Consider the following 22,512-nt stretch of genomic DNA (forward strand, 5'->3'; position numbering starts at 1 on the left):
AGAAAGAAGATAAGAACAAGAGGCTCACCACGGTGGTGCCGGCGACGAGATCGGCGCGGGCGATCGACGGCGGTGAAGACGGGAATGGGACGTGACGGGCCGCTAAACCTAGACAAATCTCGAGGAAAATGGAGCTTTGAGGTCGAGCTTCGAGAGGAGAAAGCTTAACTAGTGTGGCTCGGGCATTTCATCGAACACCTCATGTGCATAGGAGGTGAGCTAGAGCACCACAAAGCCCTGCCCTCGCCGGCCAGAGAAAAACAGAGCACTGGAGTGCTCTGCTCGTGGGCGAGGGGTATATATAGGCACCTCATTGGTCCCGGTTCGTGGCATGAACCGGGACTAAAGGGCAGCTGTGGTCCCGGTTCAAGCCACCAACCGGGACCAACGGTGGTGGGCCAGGAGCGAGGCTCATTGGTCCCGGTTCGTCCCACCAACCGGGATCAAAGGGGCCAGACGAACCGGGACCAATGCCCCAACGAGGCCCGGCAGGCCCCTGGCCTCACGATCCGGGACCGGTGCCCCATTGGTCCCGGTTCTGGACTGAACCGGGACTAATGGGCTGACCCGGCCTGAACCAAAACCCTCTTTTCTACTGGTGTAGCTGAATTCTCCCGTATCAAAATATAAGACGTTTTTGTACAGCGATGCCTTTATACGCATATTCTCCTTAAAAATATGGATGGATACCTATACCCCTATAGTTCTTCAGCAGTATGTTTCCTCTTGCTCTTAAGCTAGTAGCTGAATACAAAAACGTCTTATATTTGATACAGAGATGGTAGTTGTCAAGCTTGGGGACCGATGTATGGACCTTTTCTACCCATCTCCAATGTTTGGACCTACAGGATATACGTATATATGATATATTTCCTTTTCGCTGCGTAGTGCATACATAGAGATCACAAGGCTATGACATGAACACATCACCTAGTTAGGCTGCGGATGCTATAGCCTTACTTTTGTTGCTTTATTGCATCCCTGTAGCTAGATAGAGTAGGGTTGCAATGGTGCATGCACGCATGGGCGATGGCGCAAGAGTACACACGCGTCCTGTTTGCGGTCCATGCATGCTTTGGATGGTACATATAGCAGCAACAAGAGCTCTGACCATGACCTCCAACAAAATTAACGGGCACTGATATCCAGTATAGGCTGCGTAATAGGTCATGGTCAGCAATCTTCAAATCATTCAAAACAAAAGTCAGATATCGTGTAGTGCTAACAAGTGTAGTATCTTGCTGCTATTTTTAATAATATAATCACAACCAAACAGTAAAATAGTGTACTGTCTAGGTTTCACAGTAGTGTAGTGCATATAGATTTTTTCAAAGGTGTCAAACTTAGCAAACTTTGATCAATTTTATAGAGAAATTTATCTATATCTACAATACCAAGCATATGCAATGTGGACATATATCTCATGATATGTCTAATGATATGTAATTGGTATTATAAATATTGACATTTTTCACTATACACATGACCAAACATTACAATGTTTGACTTTTGAAGAAAAAAGTGTAGGCAGTACATTATGGAACAAAGGGAGTAACAACTTTTAAATAGGTTAAAATACGTCATAGTGCCACAATCAGAAATTCGCAGGGGCACGTAAGTGCGGGGCACTCACCTGCAAGCCATGCCGCTCGCTCGATTTGCCTCACGATTCAGGAAGTAGTTGAATCTCACATGATGGCACGGTAAAAGAGAAAATCCCTCAAAAAGCTTTAAATTTTAACAATGAAACTAACAGTTTTTGCATTAAAATGCCCATTTTCAACAAGTTTCAGAGATATAATTTTAAGCAATTTTTTCTGTCAGTCGTCGACACAAAATAATTGATTTTTATCGGTCGGTCGTACTAAGTTTCAACATTGAAACTTAACATATATATTTAAAAGTCATCAAAATATATTCAAAATGGACCTTATTTCAAAGCGTTGGTCAAACGAAACACGAATATGAAAACATAACTTAATTTGGAATTTACGTTTAAAAGATATAGAAATTTAAAAATCAGAAGCCAAAATAAAAGACCGGCACAACAGACCTGAGTGCCCCCACACTTGCGTGCCATAAATCCTCGTCCGTGCCACAATTAGGGGTTAAGAGGTAAAATTTCTCTTCTTTTTCAGATGGGGTTTTTCATATAAAAATGTTGATGGTGCGAAAGCCGACACTTTGGGACAGAAAATCTGCGACATCTATAATAGAATTGCTATTTCGAAGTCTTTCTTGTGACAATGACATATTTGTTGTCGTAAGGAGAATATTGAGAGAAATATTAGAAATAAATGGCTGAATGTCAGCCTATATATATATATATAGACACACACACACACACACACACATTGTGCACTCATAGTGCAATAAAAAAATAACAAAAATAGTATAAAGAAAACTGTGGCAGCAAACCAAATGTAATTTCCATGGATTTGTTTATCGATAAGCTAATGAGCCTAAACTTTCCAATCTCCCTATCTTAATTTCCTATTTTGGTCATGTTAGCCAAGTCAAAAGGAGCATCTGTCTTTACTAGGAGAGGAATTGATTCTTTATAAGTAGGAAACATCATATTTCTGCTATTGATAGCTCGACATATATAGGCCCATGAAACCTAATAGTGATACAATTAATCCATCCCTTGATTGCACTACTATAGGGAACCTTATCAGTGACAGGCCCAAAGGCCTATCAGTGACAAGTGGGCCGCCCATCACTAGCAGCCACTCATCATCGCAAATGGGGCTACTAGTGATGGGCAGCCATAAGAGCACCTCACTGGTAGTTTGTTTAGGCCTGACCCAGCTACATTTCCAGAGACGCGCAACCATATCGTCAATCATCATTGGTGCCTTTTTGGGATTTTGAAAAATAGTCCAATTATCATTACACAACTTAACTAAGAACAGTATGAACAACATTTTAATTATACATCACCTAAACTCCAAATTAATCAACATTGTATGCCCTCCGTTCACTATTATAAGATGTGTTTGATATATCATTATGGAGTACATATGGTCTAAAATGAGTGAACAAACACACTAAAATGCATCTATATACATTTGATTCAAAAAAAATAGAACATACACAGTGAACAGAGTGAATACTCAATAGAAACATTTCTCTTGTACATTGCACACACACATTTCATGCAAGAAACTGGACACCAAAATTTTCAAGTCCCTCTTGTTCGATTTGCAAAATTCGAAACATGAACCGTCTATGATGTGGTTATGCTAAACAGTGTCTTTCCAAGACCCTGATTTATTTGTGACATTCTGAACGTTAATCTTGGCTCGTCTTCATCTACATGAGCTTCGCTCGGACATCGTAGACACCACTCTTGACCATTCATCCACTTTTTTGAGAGAGGAGATTTTTACCAGCTCTGTCATCAGCCCTAGAACATCCGACACCTTAGACCCTCGCCAACTACGCCATCCGGAATTTCCGAATCATACTCAATGTGATGTGTTCTTCGAATGAAGTTATTTATACTTACTTGAGGGTTGGAGCTTTTGTATAGCTTCATCAAAAGATAATATCGTCACGCTGTAAAATTCCAGTTACACTTTACGAAACACTCGTCGAAAAAAGTGTCTAGTGTAGTGCACCAAAATGTCACAATAGCGACGAGATGAAATTGCAATTTCCATGATATCCTTGTTGAGATATAAAATTAACAACATATTACGTTTTGTTATAATTATGTAATATTCATGTACGATCATCATTAGTGTTACAACTATAATCACCTAAGTTCACCCCTAGGAGAACAAATCTAAGACAGACTCATGTACGGTTGATTTTGTGCAATATAACTTAAATAGGACCCATGTTAGCAAAATACAACCTAATTTATTTGTCTAAGAAAAAGTATGCAGAAAGTTGAGAAATACAAGTCTCAATGCTACCAATTTGTTTGTGTACGGTGTTGTGCTCTTGATGAAATAATAATCTAACAAATGTTATAAGTACATCACATATTACCCAAATAACCACAAAGCTTATATTTTAGACTGAGTTAGATTTAATGGAAATTAAATCAAATCCTAGGGCCTAAACTCTAAATCATGATGTATTTTAATGCAGATTTTTTTTTTGCATTCCACATTGTTCGACATGAGGTGAGAGGGAACAGGAAAGATAAGAATGAAACATACAAGGATGAATCCTAAAATGCTACCATATATAAGATGCCACAATCATAACACATCTATATAGTAATTCAAGCATTCGTCACACTATTTAGGACAAATGAACATATATACAGCCATTCTGTAATTTTTTATACAACAAATTCAGTTCATATATGAGTATATCCAATCAACATCTTGAACAAATTAACATATGTACCGTTTATATAGCAATTCAAACAAATCAACATGCTTGAGAAAGAGGAAAAGGAGGTCACCAATGTGGCCGCAACTAGGACAGAATCATTTCAGTACCATTGTCGGGCCTATGACCCTGCACGACGCGGGAGACCTGTGACATGGTATAGGTGACACCCACGGGAGGCTACGGGACAGAGCTGCGCAACCACGCGGTAGAGGTTGACTCTGGCAGTAGAGAACGCCTACATGAGTTCATAACTCTGCCAGTCCGTGACGGTCAAGGCCCGCTTCTGGTTTTGGCCAAACATGCTTGGAGCTGATCCGTGACGGTCAAGGAATGTCGCGGATGTTGTAATACCTACGAAATTTTATTTCCAATAGTGAATGCCATTAATTAATAAATAAATAAGGGAAGCTTGTACTGCAAAACGCCAGATCTATGATCCATATGTAATTAAGGAAATCTTTTCACATAATTAGCACCATGATCCGTCTTAACAGTGTGCGATATATTCTTACTTTGATTAACTCACCAGGCTTACACAAAAATAAGACATGATGATCACATACAGTGCATCGTGGATGGATGTGTGTCTCAAGGGATCTCCTATTTTTCCGGCTCGGGACAGCAATGGAATTTCAATTGTTGACCCTGACCACCATTCACTCACTCCACTCTAAAAGGCACATGCTGCAACACCTCCTGGCTTGCTTAAACTTGTATGCATATTTTCCATGTGAACAAAAGTTACACCTGACAACACATTACACATGGTACACCAACAATCTTTTCACACCTCAACTTTTCACGCATGCACCCTGGTTGACGTGTGTCAAATCAAATCTGATCTGGTCTAGACACTCACTGCTGGTACCTCTAGCTGATATCTGTAAATAAAATAAAATTCATGCACCCGTGTGTGCAACTTTTAACATTATGATAAAAGAAAATTGGTGTATACATAACCTATGTAAAGTCTTGATGAAAACAAGCTAGCTAGCATAGAGGCAGCTAGCATGTTTGCCTTGCCGCCCTGTAATAACATCAGAGCGATCAATGTCTTCCTTCCATTATGCTGCTACTACAAAAGACAAATTCAGCGGCTCCATATTAACTAGCTTTCCAGCGCTCCAAGAACGAAAGAACAAAAAGCAGTAGGCGCCATGCAGCATGATCACACTGCACGCATCGTCGACCAAGAACGTACGCTCCGCTCCAAGGACGGTTATAGATGTCCAGTCCAATTGACGTTACTGCTGTCCTCTCTCCTACACACGCAAGTAGTATAAGTTAATTTAAAAGTAATCGATTGGAATTAAAAAGATATTTAGAAAAGAAGTTAACAAAGAAAACAAGAACAAAACGTTTCATGGAGAGAGGACCAAGCGGCCGTCTGAAACCCTACCCCCCCCCCCCCCCATCTACTCGCCCTCTCGCCGCCGTCAGGGGCTCAGGGCACGTCTTCGGACAAGGCCCGTGCGGCGCCGACAGTGACGGGGAGGTCCTGATCTGCAGGCAGCTTGCTCGTGGAGGCGTCGAAGGGTTCCGGTGGGATGATGAAGGAGATGTGTGCTTAGGTGGTTTTCATCGTCAGACGGTGCTCGATGGCGGCATTGGTGATCTAGTGTGACAGTCTTCAACGGCGGCCTGGCCTGGTTAGGTCACCGAAGAAGAGGGAGTTGTGATCCAGGACGGCGGCGAGCTTGACATCAAACCCAAACCTGTCGTGAAGCGGCACGGATGATTCTCTTCAGGTTTTATTTAAGGAGTCTTCGAGTTTGGTTCGGAGCGGCGAGGCGGCAATGTTGTTCCAATGTAGAAATAATATTCTCCCCGCTCCTTCCCTGTTCCGTTGGTGTGTTATCACCGGCGAAGGGTGTACCAGGCGGGTCTTCCAAGTCCGGTCGGTTGAGGTTTCCGGTGGATCCGTTTGGATTCAACTGGCTATTGTGGTCTTTGGAGTTTCTACATCCCTTATCGGCATTTTCTTCTCTGGGGCGACGAGTTGCTTCGCAAATCGCAGTTGTCGACTTCTCCTGGTCTGCATTGATGACTTTTCGGACACTACTTCTACAAGCTTCTCGGTTTAAAAAGTTTGCTCGGCCAAGGAAGAGGCCCAAAAGCGGCATTGAGTTATGCTCACGGTGCACCGCCGGTGGATCGATGCAAGAGTAAGAAGACTTCGGCACCCCAAGGATTTGAATGTAATTTTATTTTCTGTATTGATGGAAATGTTTGCAAGGACACGTGATGCTTTATAAATAGCCTTAGGCCTTTTGGGAAAAAATGAAACAAAGATTTAGCAGGGCGAAGAAAATCAGGGATATTTAATGGCAGGAGGAAATACATTATATCAGTACATATCCATGCATAATAATAACGGTGAAAAAAAAGTAATTACTCTGGAACGGATAAGAGGGTGCTGATTACCACAGCATGCTAAAAAAAGATTAGCGCTGACAGGAAAGAGAAGCGCATGAAAAAGGGAAAGTGTTGGATTATTTTAACCACGTGCCCACTCGATCGGCTCTGGTATATATCGGCCGGCCGCCTATATATACCAAGCGTCAATCCTCGCAGCGTCAGTACAAAGACCACACGAGGCGCTAGGCCGCTAGCAAAGCTCTCGGCCAAACAGGCATCACGCGTGCTGTACCACCACCGGTTGGTTCGTTCGCCGGCGACGGCACCGCGGTGATCAGCGATGGGGGAGTTGGCGTGGGCGGCGCTGGCGGGGCTTCTGGTGCCGCTGGCCGCGGTGGCGCTGGACGCCGCGGTGCGGGCGGCGCACGCGTGGTACTGGACGGCGTCGCTGGGCGCCGGGCGGCGCGGCAGGCTGCCGCCGGGCGACATGGGGTGGCCGCTCGTCGGCGGCATGTGGGCCTTCCTCTGGGCCTTCAAGTCCGGCAGGCCGGACTCCTTCATCGACTCCTTCGCCCGACGGTGAGCCGGTCACTCCCTTTTCCTTTCCTTTCCCATCCGCACACCAGCAATGTCCACGCCCCCTCACTCTCCCCCATGTCCAATGCATGCGCTTCGGTGCGGGCCGGGCCCGGTCTTTGGGCCTGGGCTTCGGCCGGCCCTCGGCCGAGGAGTCCAAGCTGGACCCGGACCACCGTAGACCGCGCTGAGGACATCAAACACTAGTTTTTTTTTCATTTTGTTTCTGGTTTTAACTTTTTGACTGGTGTCTTCTTGCAATGCATCAGACAAGTCTTAGCATGCAAGATACCCTCTCCTAGATTCTCTTTAATAATAATAATAATAATAATTTATGGGAATTCAAAAGGATTGATTGGTCCTGGAAAGATAAGCCCAACCTTTTTTGCTTTGGAGATGTGTTTGTATGTCTTGGGCAAAAATGCGCTTTGGAGGATTTGTTGTTGGTGAAAGGATGGATCACATGAACTACTTTGGGGGCATGCATGACCGCCGCACACATCACAAGATGCTCCTCCTTTTGTGCGTGTTCATGCATACAAACTTACACACTCCCTCTGTCCCATAATATAACATGTTATTACGACCAATATGTGAGGGTTTTTTTTTCTTTATTTGAGTGAGTACACATCAGTTCAGGCCGTGTTGGAAGGCAGTGGCAAAGATCCGTCGTCATCATCAACAACATCTATCACCTAGTAGCTAGCATCCTATCTTCTTCAGTCAGTGGGATGCTCTTTTCTTTTGCACCCATACCATCTGCTTGTTCCCATCTTCCCTCTTGGAAAAAGATATAGGATTCTGAGTTGTCTTGTTCTGAATTCTGATGTATCTGTTTCTGTAATCTAGTTCACAACTTGGCATCCATCTAGATTAGATTTAACCTGACCCATCCATCAGACGATGCTCTTCAGAGATGACAATCACCTTGGGTGGCTTCAGGCATGCATCCAAAATCCCCTTTCAGTTTGCTTGGATGTTGCAATGTACTATGGTCCAGAAATGCAAATGAAGGATTTTGGCTGCAATTGCTGTCGATTTTCGAACCTCATTTTCATAGGGTTGATGTACACATTGCATTGGTCATCAGTCTGATATGAAATGCATGCTGGCTTGGCACCCACCCACACAAACTGTCCAGCAAAATATCCACCACTGTCTACTCTTTGCAGCAGCACAAATCTCTGTTTCTACTTTCTTAACTGTGCCAGATGCTTGCTGATTTCCATTTTTCTTTGTCATCTAGCAGTGATCGAACAAATCCGGTCGGCATTCGTGGCCAGGGCTTCTAAATTTAGTCCGGTCTATATGAAAAAATGTGGATGCATATTCTCTGATAGAAACAGTAATTCGGTTCTTGAGTGCAGGCCTGAAAAGGGAAATCGGTGACTGCTTCTTTCTGCCTGCATATCTATCTTGCTGCTATTTAGAAATATTAATATTCTTCGGCATTGATGCTCTCTGCTTATACTTTCTTTTTTTGTGATAAAGAGTATGTATAAAAAGGATGATTTGACACTGGAAAAGTAGTTTTTGCACCCATGGCTCCCAGCAAAATATCGGCAGCAGATTCCTTCCATGGCACAGATGTCTGTGGCTACTTTTATTAAACTGTACCTGATGTAGATATGGCCTGCTTGCTGATATTTTGTTTTGTCATCTACTGTTAGTCGAACAAATTTGGTCGGCATCAGACATTGTAGTGAACAAACAATTGTAGTAAGTATATTCTACTGCAGGCAGTAATGCTATTCCATAGAGCAGGCCAGGATAAAATAAGTGATCTAGTGATTAGGTAGGTACTAGCTTCTTTCAGCCTCTACATTTTCTTCTTCAGACAGGCACTTTGATGATTGCATTCTTCAGAGATTGATTCTCTCTGTTTATTTTATCTTTTGCAACAAAGCGAATCAAAATATGATTTATTACCAAAGCAGAAAAAAAGTTGTGTTCATGAAATTAATGGAGATGGTGACAAGAATCCATGGCAGGACTGGACTGGTTTTTTTTCTGTACTTGTCTGACGAACAATAGCACTGAACAAAGCAGAAAAAAAGTTGTGTTCAGATATTGATTCTTTCTGTTTATTTTATCGTTTGTATCAAAGAGAATCAAAATGTGTTGATTAAAGTGATGAAGATGGACAACTGAACAGAGTGATGATGCTGAATCTGCATTTCCAAGTCAGGTTCGGGCGGGCGGGGCTGTACAGGGCGTTCATGTTCAGCAGCCCGACGATCATGGTGACGACGCCGGACGCGTGCAAGCAGGTGCTCATGGACGACGACACGTTCGTCACCGGCTGGCCCAAGGCCACGGTGGCGCTCATCGGGCCCAAGTCCTTCATCAACATGGGCTACGACGAGCACCGCCGGCTGCGCAAGCTCACGGCGGCGCCCATCAACGGCTTCGACGCGCTCACCTCCTACCTGGCCTTCATCGACCACACCGTGGTCACCACGCTCCGGGGCTGGGCCGACCGGGGCTCCGACTTCGAGTTCCTCACGGAGCTGCGCCGGATGACGTTCCGGATCATCGTGCAGATCTTCATGGGCGGCGCCGACGAGCGCACGGCGGCCGAGCTGGAGAGCACCTACACGGAGCTCAACTACGGCATGCGCGCCATGGCCATCGACCTGCCAGGGTTCGCGTACCACAAGGCCATCCGCGCGCGCCGCAGGCTCGTGGCGGCGCTGCAGCGCGTGCTCGACGAGCGCCGGGCCAGGGGCTGCAGTAAGACGGCCGCGCCGGTGGACATGATGGACCGGCTGATCGCCGCGGAGGACGAGGGCGGGCGGCGGCTGCAGGACGACGAGATCATCGACGTGCTCGTCATGTACCTCAACGCCGGCCACGAGTCCTCCGGCCACATCACCATGTGGGCCACCGTCTTCCTGCAGGAGAACCCCGACATCCTCGCCAAGGCCAAGGTGTGCCTACTGCAACTCTGCAAGAGCGCCATGGATGGACACTTCACAAGATCACCATGAATAATTGTTGAATCTTCTTCTTCTTGCTGTTGTCCAGGCGGAGCAGGAGGCGATCATGAGGAGCATCCCGCCGGGGCAGAAGGGGCTCACCCTCCGGGACTTCAGGAAGATGGAGTACCTCTCACAGGCAACATTCCTCTGCATACACTCTGCCACTCTGAATTTTCGTTCACTCACTCACTCACTTATGTCTGAACAATGCTCTGCAACCTGAAATCAAAAGCAAAAAATGTGATCATCTTCTGAAAGAAACATGATGCTTTTGCAGGTGGTCGACGAGACGCTGCGGTTCGTCAACATCTCCTTCGTGTCGTTCCGCCAGGCGACCCGCGACGTCTTCGTCAACGGTATGCGCTCTACTCTATAGATCAATCCACCATCATACACACATCCTGTGTTCATCCTCAATGCATCACATTTGAGTTTCATGGTTGACTGAACCTCTCTGTAACCTGACATGAACAAAATCTTCAGGTTATCTGATACCCAAGGGGTGGAAGGTGCAGCTGTGGTACAGGAGCGTGCACATGGACCCTCAGGTGTACCCTGACCCCAAGAAGTTCGACCCTTCAAGATGGGAGGTTGGTCACATTCTTCAGCACTCAACTTCTGAACGAAATCTGCATTTCCTCACAGTTTGAAGTGATTGTTTTCTTTCCTCCTTATTCTCAGGGCCCGCCGCCGAGGGCCGGAACGTTCCTTCCTTTCGGGCTCGGCACGAGGCTGTGCCCGGGCAACGATCTCGCCAAGCTTGAGATCTCTGTCTTCCTCCACCATTTCCTCCTTGGATACAAGTAAGCTTCCAGACCACCACAGTTAACTGCTCCTGCAACATTGCAATGCAACAACTGCAACCAACGGTGACTGTGCGTTAACATTGACTTTGTATCTGAATGCAGGCTGACAAGGAAAAATCCAAATTGCCGGGTGAGGTACCTGCCGCACCCCCGGCCGGTGGACAATTGCCTGGCCAAGATCACCAGAGTCTCCTCCTCCCATTGACGATGATGAAAACAGAGAATCCAAAACCCTAGACGGCGTCGCCCAGAAGCGCCAAATTTAGGAAAACTCATGTGTCCAGACAAATAAAATAAATAAATAGCGAGGCGTTATTGCTGCAGATGAGTCAAAGTTGCGTCATTCCTTGTTTTTAGCTCTGTCCTAGGACTCAAAAATGTTATGCTGAAAAAGACATTTGTGTCGAAACAGAAATGTCAATAGTGTTGCCGCCGAAGTAACTTGCATCGAAACCTTGGGTGATTCTGCATGCCGAGTGGTCACGCAACTATTATTCGATTAACTATATCAATAGTGTTGGCGCCAAATTAATTTGCACTTAAACCCTGGGTGATTCTGCATGCCAGGTGGTCGTTGCCGAACGCAACAATTATTCGATTAACTAAAACATAGTACTATACAAATACTTGAGAGGCGAGAATCCTTGGATGGAAGGATGGAAGAAATGGATATCCTTGCGAGCACTGATGTCACACCATCACCTGGATGGCGCTCCCGATAAGTTGACTTTGCAATCACGATTTGCAAGAGAACAAAATCTAAAAAAGACAGAGAGCTTGCAAGAGAAAAAAGTATTAAAAGTGGTTTGTCATGAGCATTGATGCCTCAACAATCAGCAGCAACATTATTAAGGCAAAGTCATATGTACTGCATCTATTCTGTGAAAACGAAAACAAAATAGTTATCTGCAAATGGGGAAAAGACATTGAGATGTGCAAAGTAGACGCGAGTGACATGGCTTTAGTCTTTAGGACATGTACATTCATTGACAACCTAAACGTGTCGCCAATTTTAGGAGAATTCATCTTGCGTGAGAACCGAATAAAAATGATAATAAGTTGTGAGTTGTCATTGTCATATATTAATCACCGTCATTTCTTGTCTTTTGTTCCGTCCTAGGGCTTAGAACATGCTGAATTTTGGGTTATGTGAAAAGGATGTCTGCTTCGAGACAAAAACATCGATAGCAACTTGATTTGTCGACTCACCAAACTAACTTTATGCCAAAACTTTGGTCTGTTCACCACATGGATTGGCGGTTAAAGGATGCAATTATACAGCTAATTTAAAACATAATATCATGTAATATAATACCTAAAGGCGAGAATCCAAGCATCACTGTTGCCTCACGATGAGCAAGATGGTGCTCCTAATAATCTATTTTTTATTACAACTTACATTAGAAATAAATTTTTCTCTAATAAAAGGAAAGCTTGCTACAGAAAAGAAATAGAAAATTGTTTACATGAGCATCTATGTCTCGCTTTAAGCTGCAATATTACTATGGCAAAGTCATATGGGCTGCGTGCATTTTTTGGAATGAAAAAAGTAAGAAAAATGATGAAATTGAAAACCCTAAATGCTATATCTCATCGTCGAATCCATGAGAGAATTCTCCTTGTTTGCTAACAAAATAAATAAAATTGTGAGGCGTCGTTGCCGTTTATAACACAAAGCTGCCCTCGTCTCTTGTTTATTGTTCTGTCCTATGACCCTGAATTGCCTGAATTCTAGGTTATGCAGAAAGAGACATATGCATTGAACCAAAAATATCGATAGTTATTTGATACGTCGACACATGGTTGGTTCGGCACATAGGTCGGCGGTTCTCTAGTTAGGTTATTCTATTGTTAATTAAATTATATTACTATACAAATATACCCAAAAAAATGCGACAATCCAAACAACTGAAAGAAACAGATATCCCTGCCCACGCTGATTGGTGCCTTGCTGTCAGCTTGTTTTCTAAATACAACTTGCAAGAGAAATGAAAAACTGAAAGAAATAGGAGAATTTGCAACAGAAAAGGTTCTTTTTTTCTGCGATGAGCATCGATGCCTCACTCACTATCAGGTATACCATTATTAAAGCAAAGTCATATGCATGTATTGCGAGTACTTTCTAGAACAAAACAAAAAATGCATTTTTCAAAACAGAAAAATGTGTAAGAAACAGGCAAGTGAGATGTGCAATCTTTCACATGTGAGTGACGTGGCTTAGGACATGTACAGTCACCGATCACCTGATCAGGCAGGGCAACTGACACGTCAGCATCGTGACAATGGTGGTGTGCAAAAGTTGGACGCTTATCTGAGCTGCCACATGTACTCTTTGTGAAATGCCCTTGTTTATGTATTGTGGTTTCGTTTGCACAAGCCTAATGTTGAACATGGGGGTTGTATTGTACTTTCTCACTAAAGATAAACATATTAGGAATATAATTAATCCTTAATATACATAAGCCTAAAGTTGGACACTTAGGAGTTTGGATTGTACTTTCTCCCGAAAGATAAACCCGTCTAATTTGTCATATATAGCAAGTGACTCACTCAATTGACACTATTTTCGCATGAAAATGAAATATATTAACAATCCTTGGAATAGTTATGTTGATTAGCGGACAACCAAGTCAAAACCCCAACGACGAATACAGATAACCTCTAACCACCGGGGTTCAAGTCCTAGGTTTGACATTGGTGCTCGCATTTTCCAGAATTTATTTCAGGCTTTCCGAAGATACCGGCTCAGTCTCCCAAATAATAGTTATGTCATTATTTCCATTTAAAATAATAGAAATTTAATAACAATACAGACGTGGGAACCAACAACGCGCCACAACTAAACATAATAGTGCTGGCGTTCCATGCTATTCCACGCCAGCACTATATTATGCCTGGTACAAATTGTTGATCCCATATACTTCTGACGCTCACTTATTTTCCAACGCCATCACTATGCCCCTACTAATGCCGTACCAAATAAGCCAACGCCGCCACTATAGGAATGAAAAAAGAAAGAAAAATGATGAAATTGAAAACCCTAAACTCTATATCTCATCGTCAAATCCACGAGAGAATTTTCCTTGTTTGCTAACAAAATAAATAAAATCATGAGGTGTCGTTGCCGTTTATGACCCAAAGTTGTCCTTGTCTCTTGTTTAATGTTCTGTCCTATGACTCCGAATTGCCAGAATTCTAGGTTATGTAGAAAGAGACATCCGCACTGAACCAAAAATATCGATAGTGATTTGATACGTCGACACATGGTTGGTTCATCAACAACCTAAACGGGCGTCGCCAATTTTAGGGGAATTCGTCTTGTGCGAGAACTGAATAAAAATGATAATAAATTGCGAGATGTCATTGTCGACTACACGACACTACATAAATCATGTACAAAAATCGAGGTCACAAAATGTTGCCTTAACGTAAAAAAAAAACATGGCTATATGTATTTTTGTTCCTCACCAAAGCAAAACAAGGGAAGATCATACACAGCCTCAACTTGTCGACACACCTAAATTAATTTTGCGCTTACAATTTGGTTACTCTTTTTTACAAAAGCTTATCAGAGGGCCAGGTGTTCCTGTGATTTCATTAAGAAAAAGGGAGTTGATCCAGTTTATATGAAAAACTAGGCCTAAAACCACACAAACTGCATGATTGATTAGAGGACAACCAAGTGAAAACCCCAACGACGAATACAAATAACCTCTAACCAAAACTAGGCACCACCACCATCGCAAATCAATGACCGAGAGTCAAAAAAAGACCCGGGGTATATATATCAACTTGGCGACACTACATAAATCATGCACACACATCGAGCTCATAAAAAGTCATGAAAATGGCCCTTCTTTTCACATCCCGTCTTGCTATATGTATTTTTGTTCCTTAACACAAAACAAGGGGAAGATCCTACACAGCCACAACTTGTCGACACGCCTAAATTAATTTTGCGCATACAATTTGGTTATTTAGTCGGCGAATATATAATACTACTAGAGAAAGCGAGAATCAACTACAACTTGCAAGAGAAAGTTGTCCCAAAAGGGATAACTCACTGTCACCTGAAAATCATCATGCAATCATGTTTTGTGTTAAGGAACGTGTCGACTGACGTGGCCAGGATACGTACACGCAGGCTTCGATTCAAGCATCTGATCGAGCAGGGCATGTGACACGTCACGTCAGCATCGTGACAACGCCAGGCGCTGCAAAAAGTTATACGCCCATCTGGCCTGCCACGTGCCCTGTTTGTCCTGTAGCTTTATCGTCCTGTGTACAAAACTTACATGTCACTCAAAGCATTTGTAGACAAAACGGTTCGATTTGTTGTATCAGGCGAGTGACTCACCAATTTACTTTTGTTGCAAAATTAGAGAGCTCACCATGCATGCCATGTGGCGAGTGACTCACTCAGTTGATTTTATTTATCTTAGGAGAAAAATGGTAGTAGTATTCGGAACGTCTAAAGAAAGACAATACCTTGAAGAAATAGATTTCGCTAATTATGTTTTGTTACATAAGTTTTTCTCTCGGAAACAAAGCCTAAAAATGTCAAAAGTTATCCTCTTTTCCCACTTGGTTGTCAACTTGGCCCCTTTGACCAAGGCGATTGTCGTGGTCACCTAATCAATTTCATCGGCATAACTGCTAGTACCTTCCAACGATCCTCCGGCCTCTTCTGGGCCAAATAGCCGGAGACCTCCTTATAGTGTCATATGTCTTATTCTCCTACCTCTTCGCATTTCTATCCATCTTTGATTGTGTGTTCCGTGAAAGGGGCCCTAGGATCTATGCAACAATGACGAAGACGAAGGAGAAACGACAACGAGGGGTCACGCGAACACGTTGAGATGGTCACGAGAGAGGTAGCGCGACAATGCCAACCATGCGACCATCTAAGAGTCCACGGTCGTGTAACGCCATGCCGATAGTTTTGACGTTCTATCCAGGGTGTCAACGCGCAAGAACATTGGGCCGCACGGAGGCACTTAGGCGGTCAAGACAGAGGTAGAGCGCGAAGATGACACCTAGACGTGCATCTAAAGAGCCACGTCAGGACATGAAACAGCAAAACAATAGACCCGATGAGTCATTCGGTCCGCCAACATCTAGATTGGCTTGTGAGAACATGAGAATTGTCATGTTTATGAAATTACTACAATACCGGTCGCACAACGTTACAGAATACCAGGGACAATGATCGAGCTAATAAAAGGCCGTCTCAATATTCATTTTGATGAAAAAAAGAAAGTGAAAAGCATGCACGCAAGCATGACAATTTCTTTTTTGCCGGGTCACGAGGATAGCAACTTGCCAAACGAAAAGCCTTGGAGCATGGGCTCAACCCTCTCGATCTTAACCGTTAATTATGATCAACGGATGAGATGAAGCCACGTCCGTTCTTCTTCCCCATATCTCCGTCCCTGTCTCATAGAGGGCAGGGCAGGGCAGGGCAGAGCAGAGCAACAAACAGCTCATCAGAGCTCCCGCCGCCGCCGGCTTCGCATCTCCCGCGCCACCACCTCCGCGGCCGTCCTCCTCCGCGGTAGGATCCTCCGAGTACCTGCGCGACAGCCGTCCCCGCTGCGCCTGCCTGGTCCTCGCCGAATCTTCAGCAAGGTACAGCCACATGCCGAGCACGGAGATTTCTTGGCTGTCCTCCCCCTCTGTAGCTCGCCGGCTTGGATTTGAGATCCGCCCCGGTTCTAGATTGATTTTATCTAGCTGCGCTGGTGGCGAACCCTAACCTGCTGGCCTGGATTGGGTTATCCCGGGAGATCAGTCTCGCTCTGCTGATTTCTTTGCTCGCTCTCGGCGATCTAGTCCGGATTAGATCTCGATGGGATGGGTAGTCCAGTCCAGTCCGTCCCAATCAAATCCATCCAATTCGTCGCGGTTTGGTCTGTGGAAGCACCAATTGCCAGCTGATTACAGTCTCCAGAGGATACTTTACTTGGGTTCTGTTCAACTGAATGCGTTCTGTCCTAGGTCTAGGACAAAAGTGATTCTTCTTGATCTGATGAAGGCGGCACCGCGGGGCAAAGGGGGCGATGATTCCCGACATAGAACAGGGGAATGAACATTTATTCTTGAAACAATTAGGCTCTGTCTTGGAAGGGAACATACTGTAGTTAGTGTAGTATGATAGCATCGAGCTTCGGGGTTGCACGCGGTCTTCCGTCTTGCCGTCTAGCGGTAGCGTGCATGGTAACATTAGAATGGTATTTTGTAAGTAGCGGCGCCGTTCGATAGCGTGCCGACCTGACGGCGTTGTTTGGTTTTAGCTCGTCCGTGCAATCGTGGATTCTTGCGTGATGTGATCTGTGTTTGTCGACAGGTGCCGCATGGAGGAGGTTGTCCCCGCTTCGGCTAATAGCCAAGCTTCGACTGGTGATGCCGCGGCAGATCAGCCTATCAACGTGTACGTGTGGGACTTGGATGAAACGCTTATTCTGCTCAAGTCCCTGCTAGATGGGTCGTTTGCCGGGCATTTTGAAGGCCTCAAGGACCATGAAAAAGGTACCGAAATAGGGAAGCGCTGGGAGAACATCATTCTTGAACTCTGCGATGAGCACTTCTTCTATGAGGAGGTCAGTCGACACCTCAAATCTTGTCTGCTCACAGCTTACTAGAGCAATGTGTTTCTTTATGCACGTCATTGTGCCTAAAATACCGAAACTGTACTGTGTTTCTTCTTTTGATGCTATGGACAGGCCATCTGGCTGCACATTTTACAATGTGTGTCCATGTTATATGTCATTGCTATCTACTGATAGTCTTGTTCTCTCACGTATGCAGATTGAGAACTACAATCAACCCTATCTCAGTTCTTTACATGAGTATGATGACGGGAAAGACTTGACAAAATATGATTTTGAGGCCGACTGCTTTAGTTCTCCTTTTGATGATGTGAATAAAAGGAAGCTTGCCTACAGGCATCGTGCTATTGGAGACAAGTATGCAAAGGTGTCACAATAATTACTTTATCTTACTCTATTTCCTTTTAACTTTTGTTAAATGATTAAGTAGTGTTGTTGCATTTAGAAGTGGCCTTTTACATATGCTGACATCCAGTGTCCGTATTACTCTTGTTAAAACTATAATATTTCATTCTGTTTCATGAAAATAACTGAACAACTCATATAACATGAGTGAATTCATACCTGGCCTTAATTTTCAATGGTGTCTAGAAAGTGGTAGTGCTATGTTAGCCAATTCAGTGTGCAAACTTTTTGTTCGTACAACTCCTTCAACATGCATATCCTGATCTTGTAACACAAGGCATCTAGTTTTGTTTAGAAATGTTAAGATTTCCTTATGAGCTTTACATTAAGCACTGACCGTATTTAAATAGTTACCATATGTTTTTTTTCCTTTTTTGACTTTGTGTGAGGGTGGGGGTGGTTTTATATCAAGGTGATGTGGAAATGTCAAGAAAGTGTCTGTGTTCTGTAAATTAGGATCAGGCAGCTTAACTGCAGTAGGTATATGAGTATAAGTGGACACCAGAACAATGGTAAGATGCTCCTTCTGCGGTGATTCACCAGCAGTTTGTGTTTCATTGCAAGCACTTTGGTACAGAGGTTTAGATTTTAGCAAAAAACTTGGTTAAGAAATGGTAAGTACGCAAATATGAGGTCTTGTAAGTTCTATACTGAGTATTTTCAGAGCATCGTAACTGAATAAACACTTCCCTGCCATCATTTGGTATTGGAATGCTCTTCAGCTTATGTTTAGTTGCTACTGTTGGACTTTTTATTGCTGCAGTCATTAATTTCTGCATTCTAATATATTTCTGTTTGTGTCATGTTTGAACCACTAAGCTCAGCTGCGTTGGTGTTTCTTCAGGGTTTGCAAAAAATTCTGGACCACCGCATGTTTAAAGTCTGGAGTGATTTGTATAGTTCGACAGACAAATATACTGATGGCTGGCTTTCTTCAGGTATTCTGATTCATACTAGTTTGGGGGAACTTCTTTTACTAATGAGAAAGTATCAATATTCAATTAAGAGATACTTTTGATATTTTGTTTGTGGTTGGGCAAAAAAGGTTGTGGACATCCATTGTGGCTATAAGTATTATTTCCAAAAGTCGGCTAGTGCCTAATAGCGCTGCTTAATGCAAATTATGTAATCCAAGATAATAACTGTAATATCAAATCAAGAGACTGCTGAATTTTCTACTTTCAGTAAGTGGAAAAGAAGAGGGTGCTTTCAGTTTCTTGGCGCACTAGATTATGCTATGATCATGCTATACATGTTTACCACCAAGAGAATACATTACGTAATGAATAATATGTTACAATCTAGAATTTTGTTTTTGGGTTTCTGTATGTACCCTTGGTTGGGAAATATGTTCAAGTGATGTTATCCTTTGATAGCATTCTTGTTAACTTTAATAACCTTTTTCTGCACTGAAATTGTTTGTCTACTCTAAAAAAAACTGAATTACATGTACAATCTAAGCTTACTATTGATTCAATTTTGTATGCTTGAATACTCAATACCGTTCCCCTGCTATGCAGCTCATAAGTTGCTGGAAGAAGCGCTGTGTAAATCAACAGCTGAGCCTGCTATCAAATCTTCAAGTATCAATTGCATAGTTACTTCAGGGTCCCTGGTTCCGAGCATTGCCAAATGTTTGCTGTATCGCCTGGATGATGTGGTCTCATCAGATAATGGTTCGTCTCTAATGTTGTCACAACTGTTGTTCGACCGCTTCATCTGTGTTACATATTGCAAGCCGTGAATCTGTTACCTGAAATATACTAATGGCAACAAATTGTATCCTTGCATGAGCAGTTTACAGCTCGTGGGAATCGGGGAAGCTGCAGTGCTTCAAGTGGATCAAGGAACGCCACGGCGGCCCGAACGTCCGCTTCTGCGCGGTTGGAGACGGCCCCGAGGAGCGCAGTGCAGCTTCCATAATGAAATGGCCGTTTGTTAAGATCGAGATCCGCCCCGATGCTCCTCACAGGTTCCCCGGCCTGAGCCTGTCGACAATCCATGGCATCATGGACGCCGTGTACCAGTCATCGGGCAAAGACGGTTGATCTCCGGTGTGCGAGGCGGCGTACATGTCTTGAGGCATCGGTCGCCGTGGACGAGGAGGCCAGTCTGGTGATAGTTCCATGGAACCGCATAGTGGAGATACCATATATATATAGGAGGCATATTGCCCTCCCTGCCTGGAGGATCCGGAGACGCCTGTGAGATAAATAAGAGCGCCCGACCATATAGTTTGATCCGTTCCGGCATGTTTGAATTGAATTCTGCCAGTGTTGGCCCATCTTACTGTCATCTGGGGAATCATCTGCTGTTGTAAGTCGTAACCGGTTGGTTGGTTGTTGTCGCAAGTCTGTATCTTTGTGCTTTGGCATCTCAGATTTGATGGTGTACATGGGAAATCTGGTTCAGCGAAAAGTCCATTCTAGTCCCTTCAATTGCCGAATCCTTCACTACCTCTTTGATTTGCAGGCATTTTTTCTTTTACAGTTTGTTGCTGAGTGTTTCCTGTGAAATCTGCACAGTACATTTCTGGAGTCAGACACTTTATTTTTGTGGGGACTCTGGAGTTTGGCTTTTCTATTTTCTGGAGTCGGACTTGGGCAGATCCATGTTACAATGTTCATCGGTTACTGTTTTCCCCGTGAAACGAGAATTAGAGCTAATCAACAAATATTGAAGAGATAACAACAATGTGTCTAAATCAATCTTATACTCGGTGCTACATAGTACATCCATTGGAGCGACAACAAATTCCAGACGGAGGAAGTAGAAATAAAACGGCAAACAAACACAGAAGAATCAACAACAATGTTTCTAAATCGATCTTAAAACAAAACGGCAACCTCTCGCAGTTGAGATTTGTAAGAAAATTGTTTTCATCAAGGATGAAAAGGTGATGGTTTTCCCCTGACACATTGATGAATATCTTAGATATCCATGATGAAGAGGTGTTGCTTCAATAAATCTATGGAAGTTCGGTCTGTATTAATACATGGAGATATAAAAAAGAGCACCTATCATATCTGTGAATAGAAAAGTCATTAACACGAGGATATCCAAAATGAAGACCAACATATTTGTGCATACCTAAACACTATTCATTCTGATATCTATGTTCAAGCTGTATACTGCATTTAAGAACCACCAACACATCCGCGCAAGCAAAAGCATAAGACGAACATTGATCATTTCGAAATCCTTATCAAGCTGTGTTGCATTAGCACACAAATCTGCATTAATATCAGGAGATCTAGAGCGAGCATCAAAATATCTACATATCTCTGCATTAAGTGCACACTAATCATTTGGATATGCAGTGCCAAACTGGATACTCACATTCATGAACCCCCACAACCTGAACTGTATAAATACCTATGCATATATCACCTCAATCCATCCAGCCATCCATCCATTTCTGCCTTAGGCATCGGTCTCTATCCATTTATCCCCACCACTCCCAGCCAATTCAAGGCTTCTCACAGGGCCTTGCAGCAATGGCAACATCCCATATGACCACCACCGTCTTCTCTGCCATTGTCATCATTCTTCTTTCCTCGGCCATCGCTGCTCAGAGCAGCGGCGATGTCGGTGGCAAGCCCAAGCCGACTGACTTCATGGTGCAAGCGTGCAAGAAAGCCTCGAACTACTCCCGCGGATACGTGACCCAAGAATAGCACGTCGGCAACAGTGCGCCATCTCCGAACCTGTGAGATGGAATACACGGCCAGTGCGAGCCTCCTAAACTTCTGCGACGCCTTGATGGGGGACTACCATGGTGATGATGACGATAGTGTTTTGCCGTTCTACTACAAGCTGTCCGACTGTGTGGACACGGTGGACAAGGTCTCGGGCTACTGTTGGTTTGCTCTTCCTCAAATTCCGGGGGCGGAGGCGCTTGCCAAGGAAAACAAGGAACTGCTTTTTTTTTTTTGAGGGAAAAACAAGGAACTGCTGAAGCTGATCTATCTCAGCATGGCCTTGCTAGAACCATACGAATAGCACACAGGTGTTGATTCATGATATGTTTTTTCTGCCAGAAAAAAACATATTAATGTTGCAACATCAATTCTATTTTCATTTAGAATAATAAGAATAATGCTTCATCATCATATATGGAGTATTTATGTCCATAGATTGGTTTCCAATTTTTTTCTGAAACGAGATTTGACAAAACCGTGCCGTTCCATGCAAATCCAAAAGGCTAACAAAAGGTGACCGGATTTTTCTCTAATGATTTCAGACAACTGGAACATAGACGTCCTCAAGAAGTTCATCATAATCACTGCAATTATCAAAGCAGTATGATGCAAAACTTTGTCGATCTGTTACTAATTAAAGCAACCAACACAGAGGGCGGCGTTTTGGCGCTCGAGCGACAAGGGGCATCGTTGGTGGCACGTTGTGATTCGCAAAAGCACAGCC

The 22,512-nt window shown here is 43.7% G+C and overlaps 2 protein-coding genes across 2 annotated transcripts; both read left to right on the forward strand.

Annotated features, from left to right (window-relative positions):
• Positions 1–6,915: 6,915 nt before the first annotated feature.
• LOC109777068 (ent-kaurenoic acid oxidase 1) lies at positions 6,916–11,511 on the forward strand. The gene is made up of 7 exons (XM_020335724.4): positions 6,916–7,290; positions 9,476–10,217; positions 10,315–10,404; positions 10,546–10,624; positions 10,752–10,858; positions 10,950–11,071; positions 11,177–11,511. Exons 1-7 carry the CDS (start codon positions 7,052–7,054, stop codon positions 11,277–11,279), a joined length of 1,482 nt encoding a protein of 493 aa, XP_020191313.1. The 5' UTR covers positions 6,916–7,051; the 3' UTR covers positions 11,280–11,511.
• A 4,891-nt stretch (positions 11,512–16,402) lies between these two features.
• LOC109777069 (protein phosphatase EYA) lies at positions 16,403–20,525 on the forward strand. Its single transcript, XM_020335725.4, has 6 exons — positions 16,403–16,702; positions 17,421–17,673; positions 17,882–18,049; positions 18,932–19,025; positions 19,608–19,763; positions 19,885–20,525. The coding sequence occupies exons 2-6, from the start codon at positions 17,428–17,430 to the stop codon at positions 20,133–20,135; spliced, it is 915 nt and encodes a 304-aa protein (XP_020191314.1). The 5' UTR covers positions 16,403–16,702; positions 17,421–17,427; the 3' UTR covers positions 20,136–20,525.
• Positions 20,526–22,512: the final 1,987 nt, after the last annotated feature.

The sequence above is a fragment of the Aegilops tauschii genome, chromosome 7 (genome assembly GCF_002575655.3).
Source record: "Aegilops tauschii subsp. strangulata cultivar AL8/78 chromosome 7, Aet v6.0, whole genome shotgun sequence".
NCBI classification, from domain to species: domain Eukaryota; kingdom Viridiplantae; phylum Streptophyta; class Magnoliopsida; order Poales; family Poaceae; genus Aegilops; species Aegilops tauschii.

Coding starts and splice junctions, on each gene's coding strand:
- LOC109777068 (XM_020335724.4), top strand. CDS start 7,052: ATGGGGGAGTTGGCGTGGGCGGCGCTGGCGGGGCTTCTGGTGCCGCTG. Junction 10,625..10,751: donor CCGCGACGTCTTCGTCAACG/GTATGCGCTCTA, acceptor CAAAATCTTCAG/GTTATCTGATACCCAAGGGG. Junction 10,859..10,949: donor TCGACCCTTCAAGATGGGAG/GTTGGTCACATT, acceptor CCTTATTCTCAG/GGCCCGCCGCCGAGGGCCGG.
- LOC109777069 (XM_020335725.4), top strand. CDS start 17,428: ATGGAGGAGGTTGTCCCCGCTTCGGCTAATAGCCAAGCTTCGACTGGT. Junction 18,050..18,931: donor TTGGAGACAAGTATGCAAAG/GTGTCACAATAA, acceptor GTGTTTCTTCAG/GGTTTGCAAAAAATTCTGGA. Junction 19,764..19,884: donor TGTGGTCTCATCAGATAATG/GTTCGTCTCTAA, acceptor TTGCATGAGCAG/TTTACAGCTCGTGGGAATCG.